The 24362-nt window shown below is 40.3% G+C and overlaps 2 protein-coding genes across 4 annotated transcripts in view; both read right to left on the reverse strand.

The window, feature by feature from the left end:
• Window positions 1–2825: 2825 nt before the first annotated feature.
• Window positions 2826–10937, reverse strand: ZNF622 (zinc finger protein 622). The gene is made up of 7 exons (XM_032712099.1): window positions 10835–10937; window positions 8129–8745; window positions 6519–6773; window positions 5643–5805; window positions 4731–4843; window positions 3749–3892; window positions 2826–3164 (listed from the first exon to the last, which is right to left on the reverse strand). The coding sequence occupies exons 2-7, from the start codon at window positions 8733–8735 to the stop codon at window positions 3037–3039; spliced, it is 1410 nt and encodes a 469-aa protein (XP_032567990.1). The 5' UTR covers window positions 8736–8745; window positions 10835–10937; the 3' UTR covers window positions 2826–3036.
• Window positions 10938–15100: 4163 nt separating this feature from the next.
• Window positions 15101–24362, reverse strand: part of RETREG1 (reticulophagy regulator 1) — a 60942-nt gene continuing 51680 nt past the window's right edge. For all 3 annotated transcript variants that reach the window (XM_032712067.1, XM_032712076.1, XM_032712085.1), the window contains 5 exons: window positions 23117–23201; window positions 21777–21914; window positions 19929–19993; window positions 18658–18784; window positions 15101–15681 (listed from right to left, as the gene is read on the reverse strand). In XM_032712067.1, the coding sequence (XP_032567958.1) occupies window positions 15170–15681; window positions 18658–18784; window positions 19929–19993; window positions 21777–21914; window positions 23117–23201 (927 nt within the window). In that variant the 3' untranslated portion in view covers window positions 15101–15169. The remainder of the gene's footprint in view (window positions 15682–18657; window positions 18785–19928; window positions 19994–21776; window positions 21915–23116; window positions 23202–24362) is intronic.

The raw sequence follows: 24362 nt of genomic DNA on the forward strand, positions 1-24362 counted from the left end.
AACAAAAAACTGCCCTCAGCTGTCCTTCGTACAGGGAGGTAAAAGACTCAACACTGAGAAGTGTGTTTAATAAAAACACTCTCAGATACTTTGGCATAGCTGGAGTTACCTAGAAGCTGTGCAGACTGTAGCACTATTGCTGAATACTGCTGACAATCCTCATACTTGTTCCAGCCACCCTGTGCCAGCAATGCTCTCCCAGGACCTACATAAAGATATTAATAGCAATTCATCTCACAGAAGCCTAGTGCTAATCTTAACTCGTGGTAGTGGTGAGCTTTGCCTTCTCTGTTATGCATGAATGTACTCTTACTAGGCTTTACTTATTTTCATAGTAAACACATTTGTGGGAAAAGCTTTCCTGTGCCCTCTGCTGGTTTTCCAAGGCACCCATTTTCAGCCGAGTGTTTAAATTCTTTTTGTAAAATACCAATAGGTTCCAATATATCTCCTCCATTTTCTTCTGACTAAAGTGCAACAAGATGTATAGGACAGGAACATAGGTACATATCACACCAATCACCTACTTCTGCTTCCCCGTGACCTGCAAAATGGCCACCAATTTTCATTTTTGCTCACTTTTTTTTCTGAACTAGACTGTTCAGGACATTCAGGCAATCCTCGCCTATTCAGAAGCAACAGGCTTCTTTGAGCAAGTCTGCACAGAGAACAGGAGTTTCCTTTCGTGCCCTTTCATGTTGAGGAGAGCAGAGCAGCAAACTTCATGTACCTTCAGACTGAACATTATGGCCCTAAAGTAAATTGTCACTGGATCAATTATCTCCTTATATTTCTGCCTTCACTGCCAAGACTCCTTTAGTACTTAACACTAAGATTTTAGCTGTTGTACTAGGTTATGCCCAAGACTCTTCCAGAACAATTCTCTTGTCTTTAATGTAAGTTTTGTATATTCCACGAGTGTTTTCCAAAAGCTCCAGGCTGAATACTGCTTTGATGGTCACTGGTGACTTATACTGGTATTCAAAGCCAGTTCTACAGGTTTCAAGATTCAGGTTAAGAAGTCTAACCCTTCTGTTTCTGCATTTTTGTGGCATTTTATTTTGCCCTTTGTGTAAAGACAACCTTACCTGTCTAGAAACATAAGACCCTTTGATAGTAATCTCTAACTCCAAAGAAAAAGATACAAGCAGTTCCCGATGGTCAGATGTTGAGGCTTGAAAAATACATGTAGGATATACCCTCAGCTCTAGAAATCCATACCGGAATTGCAAGCTGGGCCAGGTTATGACTGTAATAAGGAATATGGTGTCTAAAGATTCATATAGCTTGAGTCACATAGCTGACACCAGGTATCTTACTTCTAACTTTGAGAGTCAAGCCTAATAACCCTCTAGAGCAAGCCCTCTAGAATAAATTCAAATGTGCACTAGATGCAGCTAGGGATAAACAATGGTAGTAACTCTACCTTGCCAGGAGAAAGGAGGTATTAATTAATGAACCCAACTTTAGTTTAAGATTTTGGATGTGAACACAGCCTTTCTTGAAAATTCTCTCTGCTTCAGTTTTCCTTTTACTCAAATCTGTACCTTTTTTAATGTATTAGTCAGTTGACTTCTTAAATGCTGTGTCAAGCCTGTAGCCTGCATTACTGCTCAAGTTCTTTCTTCTTAGTAAAAGCAGGAACAGCAAAAAAACTGCTCCCTCAGAAGTGCTGATACGCCAGTGGTACTGCTGTTTCTGAACTTACCCATTAGGGAGACTTTAGAGAACTTCTTTAAGTGGTCAAAATACAGTGTTAATGGACAAAGTCTCTCTCTACTATTCTCAGTGATATCATGAACACTCTATTCGCAAATGAGGAAGAACACTTGTATTGAAATAATGCCAGTGAAAGCCACTACAAGGGAATACAGAGCAACTGTAAAATGCAGAAGTGCAACTTGACTGTAACTAGCTGCAGCTGCCTTCATAATGAACGGACAGGTAAGCAAACAGCCAATTTCCTGTGGCATACACTCAGAGTCCAGCACTACAGCTCCGAGCTTCATGAGCTAGCTCACACTTCTGGGTGTAACTGCCCACCTCCTCCCTACATGAAGGTCAGAACTGGTAAAGTCATGGAAACTTTTAAGACCTACAACACCAGGACTGACAGCAGCGCTGCTGCCTCAGCTCTTCAACAAGCAGGTTTTCTCTACACCTGCCTGCAACACTTCTCCTGCTTAAGTGGGAGAGCCAGCCTCCGTTCTAGCCAACATGTGTCTTGTATGAAACAAAATCAAATACCAAACACCAGTACTGAGTGGTAGCAACAGAAGCTGCCACCAACAGTGTGACTCTTCACAGTTCTAATCAAGAAATCAGCTGAAATTTTGATTGACATTTGTCTAAAAGTTATGATAATTTTGAGCAGCTTTTAGAAAATGAAAATTCATTACATTCAATGTAAAACAACTGCACTGTAAATTATTAATCCAGTCCTGAGCTGGAGCAGTAGGCAAGTACGGTCAACTTCTGAGGACAATATTAATCCTGAAGTTATATTTTCCATCAGTGCATTTCTTCAAACAATGATCACTTAACCTTCCATGAACCTCTGCTCTGAAATTTTCACCTCAACAGTGCCAGTTAGAAGTCCAAAACACCCTGCTAACTATATCTCTGGCATCACAACTGAAAACATTCAATACACTCCATCTGAGGCTCTAGGATCTTCTCTCGGCCTCAACCAGTTTGTAGAATTGGAAACTGAAGATATTCAGATAAATGGCAACGTCAACTGCCCCACAGAAATGGGCTGTACAAAGATGGGCAGCAAGACTACGCATGCATGTCATTCATAGCCATGACTACTTTGCCACATATTCCACAGAAGATATTTTATTTTTAAGTTAGGCCAACCCTCATTTCACTGCAATAGACAAGTTCCCTTCTCTTCTTCTCAGACAGGAAAGCACACCAGCACACACATCAGCATTGGACAGGTACCAGGTCCACTTTAATAACAGAATCCACAACCCAGAGACCATTAAATCCCCCTTCCCGTAACCAGTTCCATGCAGCTCTTTTGGGAATTCAGAATCTGACTTGCATCCGGAAATGCATCTGCTTTGTAGCATTGTTACTCATTCCTGTCTTGAGCATCCACTTTGCCTTCATTCTCTGCAGGTACTGCATATCACGCAGCTGAGCGGAGACGGCCCCTTCAGGGAGAGAGCAGGAAGAGAAAGAGGGATCAGTGTCTGTAAGCTTACTTACTACTTACATGCAAACCAGCTGATCTGTCCACGTACATCAGCAGTTAGCTATAGGTTTTCCTTTCCACACTGGCACACTTCTTTTCACTCTTCCCTGGGGAAAGGCCAGTTCCCTCTATGAATATCCACCGATGTGACTAAGGGAAAGGGTTGTTTTGCATCCTAAGCCTGATTCTTTTATTTCAAAAGTGGATATAGAACACACCACTGTTCCCCAACTGGAAAAGTATTCTGTCAAGGCATGATTTATATTACATGATTAAATAGCAAGAGTAGCGGTTTGGACAGGCAGAAAACAAGAAATCTCAGGAGGTCATCTAAATGCAAACCTGCACAGAAGCCATGCTGGATTTTAGACACAAGCAACTTTCTGCAACTTACTCTGTTTGGATGTCAGGAATGAAAAGGAACCAAGTGGAAGACAAACTACTGCATAAACCCCACATGTAAAACAAAGTCGGCCTATCCATTTGCAGAGCGATGACATCCTAGAAGCTCCTCCTCTGCAAAGCCCTCAGGCTGTCACTCACCTGCCTGGCCCGTCCAGCCCAGAGCTCTGTACTGCTGCAGCACCCGACCCACTGCCTTCTTGTTTTTCGCAACAGCCACCGCTCTTGACAGACCAAACCGTTGCTTGTAGTATCTCATCAGAGAACGATGACCCACTCGTGCACCTGTTCAGAGGAGAGGACATCTTACTGTGCATCATGAAGGAGTTTTCACATTGTGAAAACTATGGAAAAACTCTATGCTGAGAAACTTTTAAAGGGTCCAGAACTTTAAAAATTTTAGGACAATTAGAAACTTAATGTAATTACTGTAAGAGCTGCTTTAAGGAAAAACACAAGAAGTACCGTGGTTCAAGAGGGCCTTAGCTCAGGTAACGAACAGACAGTTATCAGAAAAGAAAATTTTAATTAGTGGAATGAGCAGTGAGGCAATGCCATTTCAAGTAACCAGGGAAGTAACTTGCTGACATTCAGGAAATCTTGTGTAACTGCATATTTGGCAGCACTTTTCAGAATGAAAGGACTGAGGTCCCCTCATACAAAAACACCAAACAAACAAAAAAAACAAGCAAGAGTGCCAAATGCTAAACAAGAGAAAGGTTGTTTAAATAAATTAATTAATTTACAGAACTAGTTTACTAAAGTAGTTGGTAGCTGGCTCTCTGCAAAAAAACCCCTACACTAGATAACCTAAGTTATAGCCTCTCCGAGCTGCACTAAAACAAGTTACGGAAACACCATGAGAGTCACATGTCAATGAAGAAGTAAAACAGGCAAAGGAATCCACTGCCCCAGTCCACATATATATATCAACGCTGAAGAAGATGAACTATTTGGCAGTGACAATAATGGAAGGTAAGGACATAACCCCAAAGACATTTAGATGCAAAATTACCTTCCCCCTTCCCAAAAGAAAACACGACGATGGCCTATGCTACAGGTAATGGCTGCAGCTATGAGCAGTGCAGAGAAAGTATGGTATAACACAAACCCTATGGCCTACCTGAAGGAAGGATCAGCTCCATGGTGTCATCATCATAATCCAACTCTCTCTCTGCTGGGCGCTTTCCAGGCACCTCCACATCTTCCCCGTTCTCGTGATCAGGGTAAGTGCTCCTGTGGAAGAGCAGTAGTACATGTTTTATACATGGAGAGTAGCCACAGCTATACAGACCCATCGTAGAAAAGAACTGCCACGCACAGCTACAGCAAGCCACAAACACTGTCACATTTTACCTACCTTGGTGTGGGAGTTCTTCACAGTAGCAAATTGCTATGAATAGAGGCTGGAGACAAGGAACACCCTTCCTCCAACCCTATTCCATAACTCGACATGGTTCTGCTGCTGCACACTTATCAGTGACTTATGGTGAAATACCATCACAGTGCAGCCCACCGGCTCTGCACAGCTACTGAAAGAGCGCTCCCAGAAGCTCCACTAAATGCACCTGTCACCATAATATGAGGTATTTCTGACCAAAATGAACACAGCTTAGGATAAGTTACAGAAAGTTCCACAAGAGACCTCTAAATCACAGCAGTCCTGTTAAACTCCAGCTACATAACAAAAAACATGTTAGAAATCCTCAGTAGATTTTAAGTCCACAATCTGCCTCAAAGGTAGTAGAAGAGACAGTTATGCCCTTTTATGGTCTTTTCTGGTGCATTGAAATCTATATTCAATAACGAACATACAAAACAGAATTCAAAATACATTTTCATGTAGGACTGGTAATAGTGATCACAGAAGAGGAGAACCAATCATGCTGTTATGCTTACCTAGAAAAGTGGTGAACCAACAATGCAAAACAAGTATCAGACACAAGACTAAATTTTGAGAATGAATAGTTTCTGTTGTAATATTTAACCTTCCTTTTGTCTGTCCCCATCTGTGCTCAAAGAAAAGTGTCCTCACCTAAAATCATAGAAGTCTGCAAATTCCAGGGCAGCATCTCCATCTGTGAACAGTTTGCAGTGGCTTTTATCATTCATGTGAGCCTGTACTGCTTCTGTAGAGTAGAAGGATTTCCCTTTTTCATTGCACCAGATGCAGATTTTCCCAACACCAACTTTCTCTCCTGCAGAAAACAACGGTACTTCTATTGGTCTGAACAGAACCTCCCCAGTCAGTAATTAACATTTCTGTAATGAAGCCCTCCCAGCTCACAGGTAGAGAGATTGAGGCTTTTCATTTCCAGAAAAGCCCTGCTGTTCCTGTGCCTTGACCACATGGCCCCATCAGGGACAAGTCTGCGCATTTAAAGATTTCTTGTGACAAGGTATGGATCATTAAGTATAATCAATAACACATTTTGTACTTCCAATACATTTTTCTATCTGATACTCCAAAATTATTTTATTCTCATCATTATTTGTAGGCTTCAAGGAAGATAATTTTTTTCCTAGTTTTTAGCTCTCTCACAAGTATAGTAAACCAACGAGGCAAATACTTGCAGCTCATCAGTAGGACAATACAGTTCATATGCACACTTCAGCAAGAGAATTTTGTCCCAAATTTCATGTTATCTGAATAACTTTCTCAACATTAGAAAACTATGTGAGACCTACAAAGTACACAATCACATTTTCTCAGTGGGGTTTTCTCTCACTCCTCCTGGAAAGCCTGTGGTCCTGCTCATCATCAAAATACTGAACTTGACAGCACTCAGATTTTATACAAAAAAACACCCCCAAAAAATCACAAAACATTTGGTGTCATATCCAAATGACAATAAGCAATATCAGGGTATAATTATCCTGACCAAAAATCACAGAAAATTTACAGGCATACCCAGGTACTTGATTAGTCCTCTGAGGTCCACGAGATACTCTATGTCTGGAATAAAGAAGCTGTGAATTTTTGTCATATGGGCCACATTTTTTGTGAGAGATCTTGAATGATGGGGACAGAACAAGCAGTCTGTGACTGGTATAGCCCCAACAGCAGGCATGCTTTCAGCTTCTGCCTGTTCCTCCTCTTCTTCTCCCACACTTTCCATCTCTTCTTCAGAGTCGAAGTCTTCATGAGAATCCATATCTTCCCAGTCTTTTAAAGGAAGTTTAAAAAAAAATTAAATAATATGATTACTTCTCCCAAGCAAAACAAGTATCAGTGAAGTCAGAAAAAGCCATCATAGAAAATACTGCTTCTTCAGTTCTTACAGCTAAGTGCCACACAGTCACTTCCAGGTGCAAGAATATACCATTGCCAGTAAAAACACATTTTAAGATGCACAGCAAAGCACAAGGTTGCTCATAAAAAAATTGGCAGATCTGATACTTTTTCCCCTCCACTTTCTCAGCTATTAACACTTTATTGCTGTTTCCATGCCTTGCAGTTAATTCATAACAGCACAAAACCACAAGAACAGTGCATTAAAAATAAGACAACTCCGACAGCATCAGGAAAATACTCATATTCAGCAGTGACTCAGCAGTGAGGGAAAACACACTCCTGTTCACACACACATCTTTAACAACAGAGAACAATCCCAGCTGTCACAGATGTTACATGTTAGTATATACCAATAACAATTCTACACATTTGCAGGATTACTGCCAAGCTCATTAAAAGATAAGCCATCAGATCATACTGCCAGAGGAGTACAGAAATATTTTTTAAGGAATTTGGTTCTGCGGCAGTGAGCATTTCACAGTACTTTTTCCCTACCGGTTCCCTAAAAAATGCCATGCCAACAGAGTGTTTGAGAACAGGCAACAGGGTGCTTCCCAGTGTTGTATGCTGCTAACTGGAGACCTTTGCTATAAGATGCAGTTCAATAATTTTAAAACCCTGACACTGAATTGACAGGACTTGTAAGAGACATCTCTGGACAAACACTTAAAGGAAAATTAACATTCAGAAATCTACTGAGATTTTAGCATTACATTTTATGACTAACACATTAATCCAAGACAGGTGTAAGTTGACTCCTTTTTTAGGTGTTAAGGTGCATGTTCAGAGGTAAATGTTTCTTCTCCTGTAGAACAGATTTTCTGAACTGCAACTGAAATTTCAGCAGCACAAAACTGCTCTAACAGATGTAGTAACATGACACAGGGGTTTCAGTAACAAAGCTGGCATGAGGTTCCACCTCATTCATATCTGTCCCCTTGCTACAGTTGAATCACCCCATTCAACCGCTCCAATAGATGTGTTTGGAGCTGCACTGTCAACTACAGCACTGAAAGCATCCAGGTTAAAAAATAACCTTTTCTGGAAACTCTGAAGCTCTCATCTTTTCAGCTATCTGCTTTTCAGGCTGACCTTCAACAGAAACCTTTATTCACCGGAACAGGCAAGACCTTTTGTGATGGAAAATACTGCACTTCTACAGAAGGCTTTTGCACAAACCATGGCTTACCCCAAGTTATCCCTTGTCCGTATGTTTACTGCCTTACCTTCTTCATTATCCTCTTCCTCCTCTGCTTGTTGCTTGGCCAGCTTCTTTGCTTGCTGTTCAAACCACTGCAGTCGAGGAGGTATTTCTGGTCGCTCTCTGCTCTGTGATAAGCTGGCACTTTCCTTAGACACTGGAGAGCTACTTGCATTACTAGGAAATAAATGTGTTTTCTTTGGAGAGGAAGATGGCTGAGCTCTGATGGCTTGCTGAATAGCTGTATTCATTTCATCTTTGTTCACACTCTCTGGGGCCAGCCCCTTTTCCAGGTTCTTCTCATTTAGTATTTTTACCTTCTTACTAACAGCTTGAACAGCTTTCTTCTCCAACTCCAGGTGCTTCTTGGACTTCAAGTGATTCTCGTAGGCATTGAAGGTGGAGAATCTCTTGCTGCAAACTGTGCAGTAAGTGGCAGTGATTTTGTTTTGCTCCTCTGCTACTGCTCTCTGCGCTAGGACTCTCTCTTGGAAATTCTCAGCAGTGACAGGAGGCATGTCAGCAACTTTACGCTTCAGGTTGTACCTGTGCCAGTCAGTTTTGTAATGGGCACGCTGAATGTCACCATCCTTGAAAGCCACACGGCAAGTGATACAAGTGTAGGTTGCCATTACTAGAAAGCTGGAAAAAAATAAAATCATGCTAAAAAAGATTAAGTAACAGCCACAAAAAAAACCCCCAACACAACACCCTGGGTGTGTTATGCATGAGCAGGAGCAAAAGAAGAAACTTATAAAAAAAAAAACTTTGATGCAGTTACTAGAGGTTACCCACACCACAGCAGCGTCTGAGTATCCAAGCTCTGGATGCAGAAAGACTCACTGTGCCTGTCGGGACTGAGACACAGAAGAGGGCTCCCAGTCACAGCAACAGTGTTTCAAAAGCTCTGCACTCTTCACTGAAGATCAGAGATTAAAGGTTCTTAACAAGCTTGTGTTCTGCCAACTCTAAGATTTTGAGGAGACTAGTGATTGCTCCAAAATAAGGGTAAAAAGGGAAAACTGCTTTCAGGCCTATTTTCCATTTTCTACAGCCTTACCAAATGGGGAAAAAAGAAAAGTTACTGCATTTAAAAATAAAGCCTTCCTAGCTCTTCTGGAGCAGTGCATGTAGTGTTGACAACACTTTACCCTGCAGAGCTGGAGATGCAGCCAGTCATGCCTAGATCTAGCACTTGAAGCCACTGATAACCCTGATCTTCCTCCTCTTCCAACCATCCAGCTGAGCTATGGTACTGGGGCTGTGACAGGACAACTGGAGAACAGTGACCTGTCACTGATGCTTTCAGTGCTTTCCAAAGCCACACATTTCCTTTCTTCTCAGTGCTTAATGAAAGTCAACTTTTTCTTAAAACAAAGCTGATGGAATCTCTTGAATGCTCCGAAAGCAAAGAGCAAAAAAGCATGTTCTAACCGGAGATCGCAGAAACCACCCTCATCTTTTAAATGATTTAGAGAAACCATGGCTTAATCAGGAAAAAAAAAAGAAATAATACATCAGGATGAGAGGTTCTGAAAGCAGGCAGAGGAAGAGCAGCCCCTCCCAGAAGCTACCAACAGGGAGGAGCAGTGGCAAAGGTCAAAAATACGTAGAGAGTCAAAAGACACATTATGAAACGCTCACACCCTGTAACAACTGGACTCCTTACTTACTGCTTGTGTTATCTCTAATGCTACAATGATAGGCAGAAAATAAAGGCCATACTGTTTTATTTGAAATACTATAAGCATCCATTCAGTGTAACACATGCTTTTTGTGTTTCAGAGAAAAATGTATCATCTGCCCACTGAGGGACCCCAACTGCTCCCTGAAGCATTTCCCTCCCACCTGCAGAGCTCCCTGCCCTTTTCCCAGCCCAAGCATCAATCTTACAGCTATAAACCACTGATACAGAGCCACGTGGACTGTAAATCACAAACTCCTTGCAGAAACCTCAGGGACAGAACAGTCTGATCCGGTCCACGAGACACAGACAGTAGCCACACACTAGATTACCATGGGGGTATTTAAAGACACCCCGAAAAAATAAAAAAGCAGAGGAGAAGGAATGAAACTGACAGAATCTACAGCCATAAATCTTCACCTCTGGCTACTAAGCAGAGAAGTGCTTACAATTCAAGCTGCATAAAGCAGGAAAAGGCCGTGCAGTACCCTGTGTAGTTGCGCCACCACTTCCCATGACCCACCTACATTTTCACCTCCCGTTTCAGGCCACCAGGCCCAGGCCCCGAGTCCAGCCTTGTGTGGGGCTCGGGAAAAGGAAACCCGCGGCACTCATAACCCTGCAGCCCAGCAGGGCACAGCCAAGCCCTGCCAGACAAACTGGGTTCTCCCCCATGGTCTTTGTCACGGGTGCTGCTTTCAGCAGCATTTAAACTGAGCCCGTGTCCCTAAGGCTGACACAAGGCAGAAAGGCCTCACCGGCGGGGAGTGTGTGTGTGTGTTCGCTATATGGACAGCAGAAGTGCGGGCAAAACTTAAAAATAAAATAAATAAATTTTAAAAATAAATAAAATGAGAGAGAAGACGTGGCGCAGGCGGTAGCCGGGAGCCTCCAGGCCAGGCCGGGCTCACAGGGAGCCTCTGCCCCAAGGGAGCGCAGCCGGCCCGGCCGCGCCGCCTCCCCGCCATCCCCATCGGGCCGCCCCGGCCCGCCCCATCCCACCCCTCCGCATCCCACCCGTGCTCCCGGCCGAACCCGCACACGCACCTGCGGCCGGCGGAGTAGAGGGTCCCGGGTGCCGCCGCCGGAGGACGGACGAGCAGGAAGCGGCCGCGCAGCGTCCGGCGGGAGGGGCCGGGCCGGGCCGGGCTCCGCTCCTGCCCCCGGGCGGCGGGAGGCCGCGAGAGCGGGCAGTGCCAGGGAACGCATACGGGAGCGGCGGGACCTCCGCTGAAGGGGTTTTACTTTCACAGAATCGATTAGGTTGGAAAAGACCTCTGAAACCATGGAGTCGAACCTGTGACCGAACACCACCTTGTCAACTAGACCATGGCACTGAGTGACACGTCCCGTCTCTCCTTAAACACCTCCGGGGCGGTGACTCCACCACCTCCCTGGGCAGCCCATTCCAATGTCTGATCACTCCTTCAGTGAAAATATTCTTCCTCATGTCCAACCTAACCCCTCCCCGATGCAGCTTAAGACTATGTCCTCTTGTCCCATCACTAGTTCCCTGGGAGAAGTGGCCGACTCCCACTTTGCTACAACCTCCTTTCAGGTAGTTGTAGAGGGTGTTAAGGTCACCCTGCTTGTTGTTACAGAGTCCTTTTCCCTTTTTGGGAACAAACACACGATAAGATGATGAAAGATAAAAACTAACACATATTTATTAAATGCTTTTACAAACGATCAATATAACAGTTCCATGTTTACAAAACAGTGATTGGGCAGGTAAAGTGCTGCAGAATACTTAAATAAAGACATTTTGTAATTCTCCAGTTTCTGGTTGCCCGGGTGGGGGTTACTCACAGACTGTGACGCTGCTTGTGTGCTGAGAATGCATGTGAAGACCACAGGGACTTTGTTCAGAAGGCTGGGACAGCCTGGAAAAAGCCCAGAACGAACGCAGAACAAGTAGAACGAGTATCTCTTCAGATCCTGTCACTTTGGGTTGCAATAATTTACTCTCCTTTGCATAGAATAGAATTTTTTTTCCTGAACAAATGGAAGAATGGGCAGTAGGTGTGTGGTGCCTACACATGGAAACCTCACATGCTGAAAACAGGTGCTTTTGGACTGGATTTGACATGCCCATGGCCATTGATCAGATGGTGATCCCTCCGCCTGTCTCTCACATGTACTGACACAAGGGGAAATTTTCCGTGTATGAAGGACTGCACCGCATCCCAGAGATGCTGCCCTGACACACGTCATTTTCTCCCAGTAAGGATACATGAAGAAGCCACTGCAAGGCAAGGGAGTGTGAGCACTTCACTGCCAGGTAAGAGTAGACCATGTAACACAAGCAGTACTGATCCCATGGCAACATCACATGCTGTGTTACTGCATGGCACTTGCTCACACTATGCCCTCCACGCTGCCTGTAGGCCTTTTGACTGGAAATCGCATGCAAGCAGGCTTTCCCTGGAAAAACTGAGTATTTCAAAGTTATTTACTACCTCATACTCACTTGCCTGTCTTTCTGCCCATGTATTCAGTTTGGAAGATGAGAAGGTGATGACTAGTGCTAGGTAGGAAAGATGCTGTGGACCATTGTGAGAGGAATTTTTTAAGGAACTGCTATTTTGTGGTTGCTGCTAGAATACAGCAAAATGAAGGTTTCTCAAGGGATTTCCAACTGAAGGCAGTGTAGAAGATATCCACAAAGGAGAGAAACGTTTTCTTTGTGTTTTGCTGTCAAACTGCTGGCAGTGGAATGTATCGTATCCGAGCAAAGTGTTTCTTACATGCATTTTTTTGGGAGGGAAGAGATCATTTCCTGCAGAAAATGAGGCATCTTTTCACTACCTGAGGAAGAATATTAGATGTTACAGAATTACCTCCTTCCCATTACACAAAGTTTAGGGGCTTGAATGTAATCAACTACCATGAGAGTAGAAAAATACAATTCTAAAGACACTCAAATAAGCAACTATGTCCCTAAATTGAATGATTTTCTTTTCAAGTTTTGCTTTCTTTTTTCTTTCTGGGAAAAGGTGAGACTTGTATCGGAGAAAAATCAATCTATTTACCTGTCTTGAAACCAGAAAATGGGTAATTTACAAAAAGTCCAGGAATATCCTCCAACTGCTTTTCCTCCTGATCTAATGTATTATTCTAGAAGAGTGCCCCTGTGTTACGTACTTTTATAACCACAAGTATTCTTCATAAAACAACAATAAAGTGCACACTGTTATAAAGCCACCATTGACAGCCAGTTAGTCTGTCCCGTCAATCTGCTCCAGAAAAGCCCGTGAAAGACTGCTCCTTCCCTCATACCTCTCTGTCTCGCAGCCTGTTTCCCCTCCTGGCACCAGTACTCCTGGATAAAGAAGCACACAGTTGTTCAGGTGTCCTACAAAGTTCCATCAGCAACTTGGATTTGTACTCCTCTAACTATATAGATTGTCCTAAACATGCAGCAATGAAATGATGCTTTTGAGTCATCCAAGAAATTTAAATGGTCTTTAAATTCACTAAATTTTCCAACAAAAGCTTCTTTTAATTTTGCCTGGGTTTTTTTGGGGTTTTTTTTTTTGTTTGTTTTGGTTTTTTTCAAATGAGAAGGACAGGCTGGGGAAAGCTAAAAAGGAAACTTAGCAACCAATGCTGTGGAACTGATGTGGGCCATGGTTGTTAATCATTTCCATAAACTCAGATGTTAAGATAATGCAATGTTAACCCAGATGTTAAGATACTGTAGTTTTGAAAGCTGCATCTTGTAGGATCTATATCCAGCATCCACTTATTTCATAATGTATTTGTTAATGAAGGCACAGGCTTACCTTTTTACTGGTAAAGGACAGCAGACACGGTCAATATGCATTACTGACAGAAAAGCACAAGCAACGATAAAGCTAGTGTCAAAAATTCTCAGCATCTTTCTTTTCACTATACTCTTTTTGGCCTTCTGCCTATTTTTTCATCTCAAAAGGAAAAAAAAATACAAAACGAAGTTAACTTTAACCACAGGTTTACCTACACACATATGTTAGTGGAAGATTTTTTATCATCTGTTGCTGTACTTTTTGAGGGTCCTAGATGACAGTATTCACCTCTTCAAATGCCAGCAAATGGAAATTTACTTAAGTAGTAGTAGCAGCTGACATGGTCCCTCAACATCACTAATGGTTTACATCACATTAAAAAAACTAGCTTTACTTCTTCCTATTTCTTGGATTACTATTGCTTGGTATTGCAACTCAGTTTTGTTACAGGTGAACAAAAAAGCCCTAAAAAAATAAGTTATCTGCTTAAGATCCCATGCCACTTACTCAGCATGGGTGGACTTTAAACCAGCAAACGATTTAAACAAATTCTTTTTTGTTTTAAATTACATGCCAAGAAGAAGATTCTGAGTGTCTTCTCTTGCAAATGACCTTACCAAATACTTTTAAGTACCTTAAAATATTCAGCTTGCAACACAACTTTTGTTGCAAGTGGCAGCAGCTATTCTGTGAAAAAAACCCAAATCAAAACCTCCAGAATCTTGAATTAAGGAAGTGGCACCTAAAAAAGCCTTTATGCTTTTTTTAACCTTTAACCTTTACTCCGAACAATAACTACTCTCACCTGCTCCCATAAAGGTTGTTCAGTTTACACAATATTAACTTTTAAATAAAAAAATTCATTGGCTGACTTCACATGGGCAATACTGCCATGGACCAGACTCCATCAAGGAACACAGCAGGTGGTCAGTCAAATAACATGCCACTTTACAACTCTACAAGCCTATAACAGCAAAAAACGTGGAAATGCATCACCACATCCAAAATAATTCCAAGGTTTTAAGTATGAAATCAAGTTTTCTTTTATAGTGTTGCATACATATTTAAACTAGAGTTGTGCTGGTTAATGTGTTTCATATACAGTAGATGCACTACACATAATCCTAACTGCAGGGATCCATACTTTTTGGTATGATTGAAGGAGGTGAGATGTACTTAATCTCATTGCAGTCCTCTGATAACTTGCCCTTGCTATGTGAGTCATTAGTTGTATTACAGGATTGGCAAACAAGTAAATAAATTGCTGATGTTGAAAATTTGGCTCAGGACCCCAAAATAAATGGTTGTCAAAAAGACAGAAGAAATCTCTCCCCAACTCTTTTGAACAACTGACCTCCAACACTCATCTGTAACCAAACAGTGGACAGATAATTCATTTCCATGCTATTACATTGAGGTATAACTACCAGAAACATTAAACTATCAGTATCATCTGATATTTATCCAATTAATTCACTCTGCATAAGGGAAATGATAACAACACACCTAAAGGGATAGTTAAAGCTTACAGCTCAGAATTTTCCTCTTTTTTTTTTTTTTTTGCATTTGATGATTTTTTTTGTGTTTTATGTTTAATTTCTTCTATGTTACCAGGTTAATGACTTCCAAGCAGATTTGAAAGAAAGCCTGAAGACTTTTTCTTTTCCTGGGATTCAGCTTCTTGGCCTTGTGAAAGTCCCAATTCTTTCTCAATCTGCTCTAGCTCAGACTGGTCAAGCAGTTCAAAATCATCAGCTTCCTCTGTGTCTGTCTCCTCGCTCAAACTGGGTGCTGCATGTGAGGGAGCTTGCAGTGTGGACTGCAACTGCTCTTTGATGGCAGCAGACACCGCGGCTGTGATGACATCACCAGCAATTCCACTCATTAAATTAAAGGTTTGGTCACTGGTCAAAGGCAAGGACAACCCTGCAGTGGGTGGTCTCTCTTTACTCTGTCTGGAAGCGTGATCCACCTTGAAATCTGTTTGCTCTTTTCTTCGTTTTTGATGGATGGGCATTCCGATGCTTGAGTCATCATCATCATTTGTTCCGGCACCATTTTCTAAAGAAGGGAATTCTAAAAGATCTCTAGCGAAAGCTTCTTCATGATCACTAGGTCGGTCAAAATCTATTACAGGGTTAACAGAAGGAAATACAGTGTTAGCACTCACAAAAGGTTTCCCAAGAAACCAGCCACATGTAAAAATGCAGTTAGTAAGTGTTCCTTTGAATACATTTGCTAATCTATACTTAGTAGTTTTCACAAGCAAAGGAGCTTTGTGTGACATCTACAATAAAATGGTTCTGAGGTCGAAAAAATAGTACCACAAATCACCTGATATTGACCTAACTCTTTGAACAAAATACCTTTTTAAAGTTGTATCTAGCTGTGAAAAAAACCATGGAAATCTTTAGCACAGCTATTTCTAAATATACCAGCCACATCAAGTCCTAAAATTTATGATGCGACAACAGATCCCTAACTGTTTTTCTTCACAATAAATTACAAATATGTAATTTATGTATGGATGTGTTACAAGCTTTTAATATTCACTAGAATAATAAAAACCAATGTTTATGTGTTTAAATGAAGATATAAAACCAATGTAAAGACAATTTCTAACTTTTTCCTTTCTTGGTCAATACTTGTATTAAACAGGAAACAGAAAATGGAAACTCTATAGATGATCAGGATTGTTTCAGGTTTTCAAGAGAATAAAAAGCAGAATGTAAACAAATAAAACATTAAATTTTAATGGCTGCATTAATGACAAATATTTATTATTAGAAATGTGTAAAACATACTGTGGAGTACATGGCCTGTGGAAGAGGCCTTAATGAGTACAAGGGAATACTTTGATCTAGTATTTGTATAAGAAGGTAAAAAATAATCAATTAGAACTTACTTTCTATGAAAACAACCAATAGGAAGTTGTTGTAGGACCATTTACAAGGGCTAAGGAAATAAATCCTAAAAGTGTCTCATACATTATTTTCTCCATTTTCTTTGGGAAAGACAGGTTGGGAAGGTGAGTAGGAAGGGTTGTGCTGTAGGCAGAGTGGTGGCTCAAATGCACAGAGCTTTGGAAGAAGATGAGCCAGTCCTCAGATGCAACCCATTTGGTCTTGTACTTTTGTGTATGTCCCATTTGCTGAAATATTCCATACAGGAGAAGAGTGGATGCTGTTTATTTTTCACTTAGCAAGGCCTTGAACACAGTTTCCCCACATGATCCTTAAAGCCAAACTGGTGAGCAAATGGGGTAAGGGAACTGTAAGGTGGGTAGAAAACTGTCCAGACTGACAGGGTTAAAGGCTGTGATCAACACTGTAAGGTGCAACTGGAGGCTGGTTATCAGTGTCTGTCAAAGGTCCTGAAACAAACAGTGTTCAATGTTTTTATTAATGACTTGGATGACAGGACGGAGTGTACTCTCCGCAAGTTGACAGCCAGAAAGCAACTGCTGTGGGGCAGGTGTATTTGATATTCTGGAGGTCAGAGTGCCTTCAGAGGGACCTCAACAGGAGGAACAGGCTGAAAAGGAAGATCATGACAGTCAGCAAAAGCAAATGTGAAGTCCTGCATCTGGGATGGAATAACCTGTGTAGCAGTACAGGCTGGGGGTGACGAGACAGAAAGCAGCTTTCTAGAAAAAGACCTGTGGACAGCAAGTATGTCCTTGCAGCAAGGAAGGCCAACTACTGAGCTATAGTAGCAAAAATGAAGGCAGAAAGTCAATGGAAGGGATTTCCCCCCTCTATTCAGCAACTGAGAGTACACATTGATGTACTTTGTCCAGTTTTGACCTCTCCTGTCCAAGATAGACAGTGACAGACAGAACTGAGTCCCCTGAAGGGCCATCATGACTATTCAGGGGGTTGGAGAACAGGATGTATGAGTAGATGCTGAAAGAATGGGCCTTGTTTGGCCCTAAGAGTAGGTGGCAGAGGAGAAATCAGATAGTTTAACTACCGAATGGGAAGGTATAGAGAAGATGGGCTTGAATCTTCTAGAAAGTGCACAGTGAAAGGACAAGAGTAAATTGATACAATCTGGAACATGGGAAATTTTGACTCACTATAAAAAAATTTTTCATTGTGAGGGTGAGCAAATATTGAAAAAGGCAGTCCAGGGAGGTGCTGAATCTCTGCCACTGAAGATGCTCAAATTTCAAATGGTCACAGCCCTGAGAAACTTCATAATGCTCTGAATAGAAGCTTTGAACCTGTTTTGAATAGGAGTTTAGATAAGACGAACAACAATTGCTCTTTACAACTTATGATTCTGTGATCGTACAATGCCGTCTTATTTACAACTTGAAATATTAAGAAAATAATTTAAATTACTAATTTGGCATGTATAATGCCACTAAGTAGTATCACCCTTCTTGTCATTTACAGTGACATTTTTCTAGGAGAAATGCAAGGTAGGCAGAGGACCAGATCCACAGATAAGAGTGGTATTAAGATAATTAAGATAATAAGAGATGTGTATGTAACAACCAAACTACTGTCGTCTGTAATCTTTATTCAGGCAAAGTGCTAACTGACAGCTTGGACTGTAAAAAGTAAAAACTTTGATCTGGTCAAGATCAAGACAAGTGCTTGAGAATCTTTTCCTAGTCTTAGTCTTCACATCTAATTGAGGCTCATTGCTGGCTCTCTTCATTTGCACTCTAGTAATAAGATCTAATCATACTTTCCTTAATTGGCTGTTTAACAAGTCAAAGTATTCATTTTTTCTTCCTTAGCTTTTATTTGTTTAGCTTAGCCACAAAAGCATTGGCACTAACTTAAAAGGTTTACTTGCTTAAAAGGTTTGGTGGAAGAGAGTGGTAAATCTGGCAGCTATTGAGTGTGTCAGTCTTACCCAGCACTTCTGGTTTATTTAGACACTTGCTGATGTACCTTATTATTTTTAAGATGAGGACAGTTCTTAAAAAAAATGTATCCAAAACTATACAAAACACTAACATTAATCTTAAATTCATTTCAGGGCGGAAAGTAACAACTCAAAAAACCTCTGTCCTCAAATTCTCTAATAATTTTCAGGTAACTTGCAAGACTGAAATTCATTGATAAGACAGATGAAGCTATTACATACCATCAGATGTGTCTGTCTGTGGAGAATACCCCTCGGACAAGTTAAAGGTCCCATTATCGGTCCAAGATACTTCCGATACGTCTGTGTCAGACACTGACAGCTCTTTGGCAACGACTGCAGGACTAACCTACGTGGAAAAAAGTTCCATACATGGTATTCTTACATGCAAAAAGTTCACACTATAGGAAACCAACGCTTAAGATACTGAAAAAAATCCCTCTTGTATGTCATAGCAATATGAATCACCTCCTATTTAAGCTTTATTTGTAGAAACATGAAAATAATAGTATACAATGCCTAGAAGTGAAGCATCCCTCTTTGTAATCACTGAAAGCTGTATTATACTAAAGAAGCATAAAAAATTCCAGTTATTCATTCTGACAGTAATATCCTACTGTAAGAAAAGCAGAATGAGCCTGCAAGTACAAAATATGCATAAATGTAAAGAAACAAGTAAACTTGGATCAAAAAAACCAGCCTGTAAGACCATAAAAAATTAGTTAAATAAAAAAATATTATCCTCTGCTAATTTATCCAACAATATTCAATTATGTCAGCTACAAACATATCCCATGGGATTTTTTGTTTCCAGAATACAAAGCCACCTTCAGAGTGATCACTGTCAAAGTCAAGCTTTATACACTACTCATCAAATACTGCATAATAATTTCCATTAAGATGAATTTTTTTATATGAATCAGTGTTCTGATTATAATAGAAAAACCTTTGCCATACAGTTATTTGGAGTACTAAGAGAAAAATGAGATATTTGAGTGTACCAATACATATCTAGAATGATATTTATAGATAATATACATATTTACACGAGCACTGAAAATTAACAAACAAGTGATTACAAAAGTATCTGACAAATTATGTAGGGTTTCTACGAATGTTTCCCTTTTACATTTTAATTTGATAAACATTAACTGCAATTTCACTGTTTCAAATAAAAATAACCACATTTGCTATTAAATATTAAAATATTTTAATCATTCTAGAGCTGATACAAAATAAACACATTCTTAGCTCAGTAGGCCATTTTAAACCACTACCTTGAAGGCCAGAAGTCATAAATACAGTAAGTCAGTTAGCATTAGCCTAAAGGTGGAGACTATGAATCACTTCTAAAACATACTGCTTAGTTCAGGAACACAGCCTTCTGGAAAGGTTAAAGTCTTCCACAGAAGAACAGAGACAGTAATCTAGATAGTCTCCCATTATCTATATTGATCTTAAAAGCAAGACAGGGATGACTGAAAAAAAGTCACCTTAGGACACAGAGCTGATATGTCTAATTCACTGTCATCTTCTGTGGGTTTTGTTTTTGCTGTTTCTGAAAGAAAAAAAATATATTTTTTATCCTACTCGTGACAATGGATTTCCAGGTTCAGTGTGTGTTCTCTGTCACACAGCTTGTGTAGCACAATAACCTCCCACCTGCTGACGCAGTGCATCCTTAACGTACTATGCTACTCAGGTGAGGGAAACAAGGCTGACTGAGACTGGATGCTTATCAAAAGACATTGTGCAGCAGCCAAAGCAGGAGAGATAACATTGCTCTGAAACGCATTCCAACAAATTTCTTTACCTGCACTGTACTTCCTTCAGGAGCGTCTGTTGCTCACCATAATGTTACCTGTCCTGGCAATAAATGTCCATCTTTTAAACTCCACTGCTGGCACAATGGACAGGTTAACATACTGCTAGAACAGGCTGTGTAGTTATCCCACCACATTACTTCTACATGAGAACATGCAATTTTCTGGATAATTGCATGTAATCTTCATCCACTAAACCCTTCTTCTTTGTGCCCAGCTACCCTCATTCACAGTCATATGCAAAGAACCCTCTGAAGTCTGGGAGAATGTTGGTCTTTGCAGATGAGCAGAGACACAAATCTCACCTCCTCTGTCTGAGAATCTTTTAAACTGATATAAAACAGAACACACAGTCAGAGTATTCTTGGTTGCTTCTTTCTGCAACTTGCTTTTTCCTCTCTTGTGCCAGCACAAGGGTTTGTGAACCTATGTGGTGAACCCAAGTGCCAAAGCAAGGTAGGGGACCCTGACTGGATTAAATTAAACTGCAGGGCAAGATGCAGGAAAGAACGCATCTAACCTCAATCATTTTCCCAGTGCTGGCTTATGGAATTCATGAAACAAGTCTAAACTCTTCCTCTGCCAGTTTCACTTAAAAAAACTGAACAGCATAAAATAATACATGAAGGAAAATTTTCAATGCATTATTCCTTGTTTCTGGCAACTACCGCATTACACATAAGAGAAGGGGAAAAGACAGACAGCAGTTCTCATTGGGTCTAGGAACAGCACATTGCATGGTTAATGGTTACAAGAAATGCATGTTTTAGAAGCAGATGTAAACTAACTAGAAAGGGTAGGCTACCTGCAAGTAATGGACTACATTACAAAGGTTTAATTATCAAACGTGCACAAAAAACCAAACTAAACATAATACTGTTCAGATACCTATTTTTCTTGAAATAGCTTTATTGCTTAAAATCTGAAAGTTTCCAATGTTAGGAAAATTTCAGGTGAGATAGTTGAAATTTTGTTTTAAATTGATTTCTCCCCTTTCCACCTAAATATTTTTATTAACTTGTAGCTACTATCCTATGGCAGTTCTTAAATGCTTTTTGAGTATTTGAGGAAGAAAACAAATTCTTTCTGCTGTGGGGAGAGAAACCAAGGAGGATTAAGATACCAGAAGAGAGTTTTGTCTCTTATTGAAAATTCTGTTATGCACTTATTTTGAGACCCTTAAGTGAGTCTCTGTCCTGGGTAAGTTTGCCTTACCTAAACAGTTACAAGCATTGCATGCTTACAGCAAGAAGTTTTTTCAGAAAATTACAACCAATACATCTAATAAAGTATGAAGAGCTTGCCTTGCTTCTTTCCATGAAATAGTAATTTTTGTTATCATACCCAGACGTCTGACATACACTGTCACCCCTTATAAAGCTAATAACAGTACCAAGGTTAAAAGCAAGAAATATCTTTACAACTGGCTTCTCAGGACAAATCAAACTGTCTGCAAGGTGAATAAAATTTTCTCTGCATACAGAAATACATTATTTGGGACTATAATTAATTACTCACCAAATCTCTCTTTTTTCTTCTGGTTGATATATTCCACTATTCCAAAATCTAGTTTCATCAGAACAGCCTTAATTTTGCTGTACACTTTCTGTCCAAATTCATTGCACTTAAGGAAGGGACACAAAAAGGCACACAATACTGTGACAAAAATGAAGACAGAGAAAAATTGCATTGAAATATCGCTGTATAAGAAATTAATAAAGCTTAAACAATGCCTCTGCATATGATAACTACTAATTTTACATAATACAATTAGTTTACATAAAAATGCACTGTGAAATGCCCATATCAGACAAACTGTTAATGTCAAATTCAGTTTCCAACAGTCATTCTTACTCATCACAGAAAATACCATTGCATTCCTATCAATTGACATCTTTTTTATTTTCAGTAAGGTACAATTTATGATCATTATATCATTTATCATCATCTTGACTTAGCTTGATTTTGTTATCTTGACCTGAGAAAACATGATTATGCAACATTGTGCCGGAATCAACACGCCGAAAAAAATAGTAAGCTGACTTCCTTGTGACAAAATATTGTTAAAAGTTTCTTACTTATATCTAATCTAAATTGACCGTCTTCCAGTTTAAACCCATTACCTCTTGTCCTAATAAAACAGGCCATGCTAAAATGTTTGTCCCCATCTTTCTTAGATGCCCCCTCTAAGAACTGAAAGGCCACAAAAAGGTCTCCCTGAAGCCTTCTCTTCTCCAGGCTGAACAACCCCAATTCTCTCAGCCTGTCTTCACAGGAGAGTGCTCCAGCCCTCTGCTTATCTTGGTGGCCTCCTTGGACTTGATCCAACATGTTCATGTCTTTCTCGTCCTGGGGAACCCAGAACTGGATGCAGTACTCCAGGCTCCAGACAGAGCCTCACCAGAGCACAGTAGAGTAGAGTGGAGTAGATCTCCTCCCTTGACCTGCTGGCCACGCGGCTTTTGATGCAGTCCAGGATACAACTGGCTTTCTGGGCTGTAAGCGCACATTGCTGGGTCATGTCCAGCCTCTCAACCACCAGCACCCCCAAGTCCTTCTCAGCAGGGCTGCTCTCAATCCCTTAATCCCTCAGCCTGCACTGATACTGGAAGCTGCCCTGGACCCAAGTGCAGCACTTCGCACTTGGTCTTGTTCAACCTCATAAGGCTCCCATGGGCCCACTTCTCAAGCCTGCCCAGGTCCCTCTGGACAGCATCCTGTCCCACAGAGATTGGTGTTTTCTGGAAACTTGTATGTGTGTGTAAATAGATATAAATAAATAAATACTTCCTATATAGAGATCAAATAATGAAGAAACCACATACACAAATCATGACTGAAAAAGAGACTATACTTACACAAGACATAGGAGAGGACAACTCCAGGAATGTAACTTCCCAAGACAGTGAAAAATGTACATATGCTGCAGACTAGTAGGCAAAACTGGTAAAAACATTAAAATTGACCATTAACACTTTCAGTATTTAACTGTTTAGATTATTTTGTTAAAAAGAAAAATGTTGCATGCTAAATCATAACTAGAATTCAGTGCAAAATCAAAGATTTTCATTTTAAACTGGGAAATACTTTTAACGCTTCTGGTAAAAATATGCTATTTTTATTCATTTACTGTGAAGGTTTAACAAGTTCATGGTTATTGCTAAAATCACCAGAAATTACTTCACCCTCATTAGAAAAAGAAAGACTGAACAGTTTATATGCAGGAAAAACAACTCACTAATTGCAATATTACAATACATACTTACTGCATGCTTACAAAAGCAAAACATCCTTCCTATAGCTACAGTTCTCTCCCCTGTTGTGTTACTTCGTGAAACTGTTCTCTCATATGCTGGCAAGCATTCTCTTGATGCCTGTTGGCTACTCTAGCATCCCTGTCAATGACAAGACTGAGCTGAATTTTCAATATAAAATTCAAGATTTGGTCTTTGTGGTGACTGAGACATACAGTGCATCTTTCACAACTGCACAATGCTGAGTACAGAATTGATCTGTTGGAAGTTTACAGATAGAATCTATTTGCTTTTGGAGCTAAACTGCAATAAAATGGTTATTTCAGAAAAATTCTGCACACAGCATCACTGCCTAATTTGCTTCTAATTATAGCAGTAAAATAATGACATGACTTAGAGAATGAGGTCAGGAAAAAGAAGGGAAAACATGCTGTCAAAATTAGCTTTTCTAAACCCATATTAGATATACCTTAACATACAGTTACTGTGTCATGTTACCACATGACAGAATTATGGGATTGTGTATACTGATACTGCATTTCCTTACTTCATTATATACATAATTCTTTTAAGTACATTTATTGTCCAAAGTATATTTATTTCTATACTATTTATATACTTTTAAGTATATTTATTTATTTATTGTCCAAACATATAACTCCTCTTTGTATAATTTATTCATTTTTTAAAGATATTTGATTCTGTTGCTCATCTGTATTTTCAGTCTAAACTGCTAATATTTGAGTGTGGTACTACATACATTCTGTTTGCTAATTCTGAATGGCATATTTTCAGGGAAGATTTTGCAGTAAAATTAACCAAGATTAAAAGAGGAGAAAAAGCCTCCTAA

This window comes from Chiroxiphia lanceolata, chromosome 1, assembly GCF_009829145.1.
Source record: "Chiroxiphia lanceolata isolate bChiLan1 chromosome 1, bChiLan1.pri, whole genome shotgun sequence".
NCBI lineage: Eukaryota > Metazoa > Chordata > Aves > Passeriformes > Pipridae > Chiroxiphia > Chiroxiphia lanceolata.

What these genes read in the sequence shown, in the direction of transcription:
- ZNF622 (XM_032712099.1), bottom strand. Translation starts at nt 8,735, where the DNA reads ATGGCAACCTACACTTGTATCACTTGCCGTGTGGCTTTCAAGGATGGT. An exon ending in GGAAGAGGATAATGAAGAAG is followed by an intron (nt 6,774 to 8,128) that starts GTAAGGCAGTAA and finishes TTCCTTTAAAAG; the next exon opens with ACTGGGAAGATATGGATTCT. An exon ending in GCAGACTTCTATGATTTTAG is followed by an intron (nt 4,844 to 5,642) that starts GTGAGGACACTT and finishes GCTCTTCCACAG; the next exon opens with GAGCACTTACCCTGATCACG.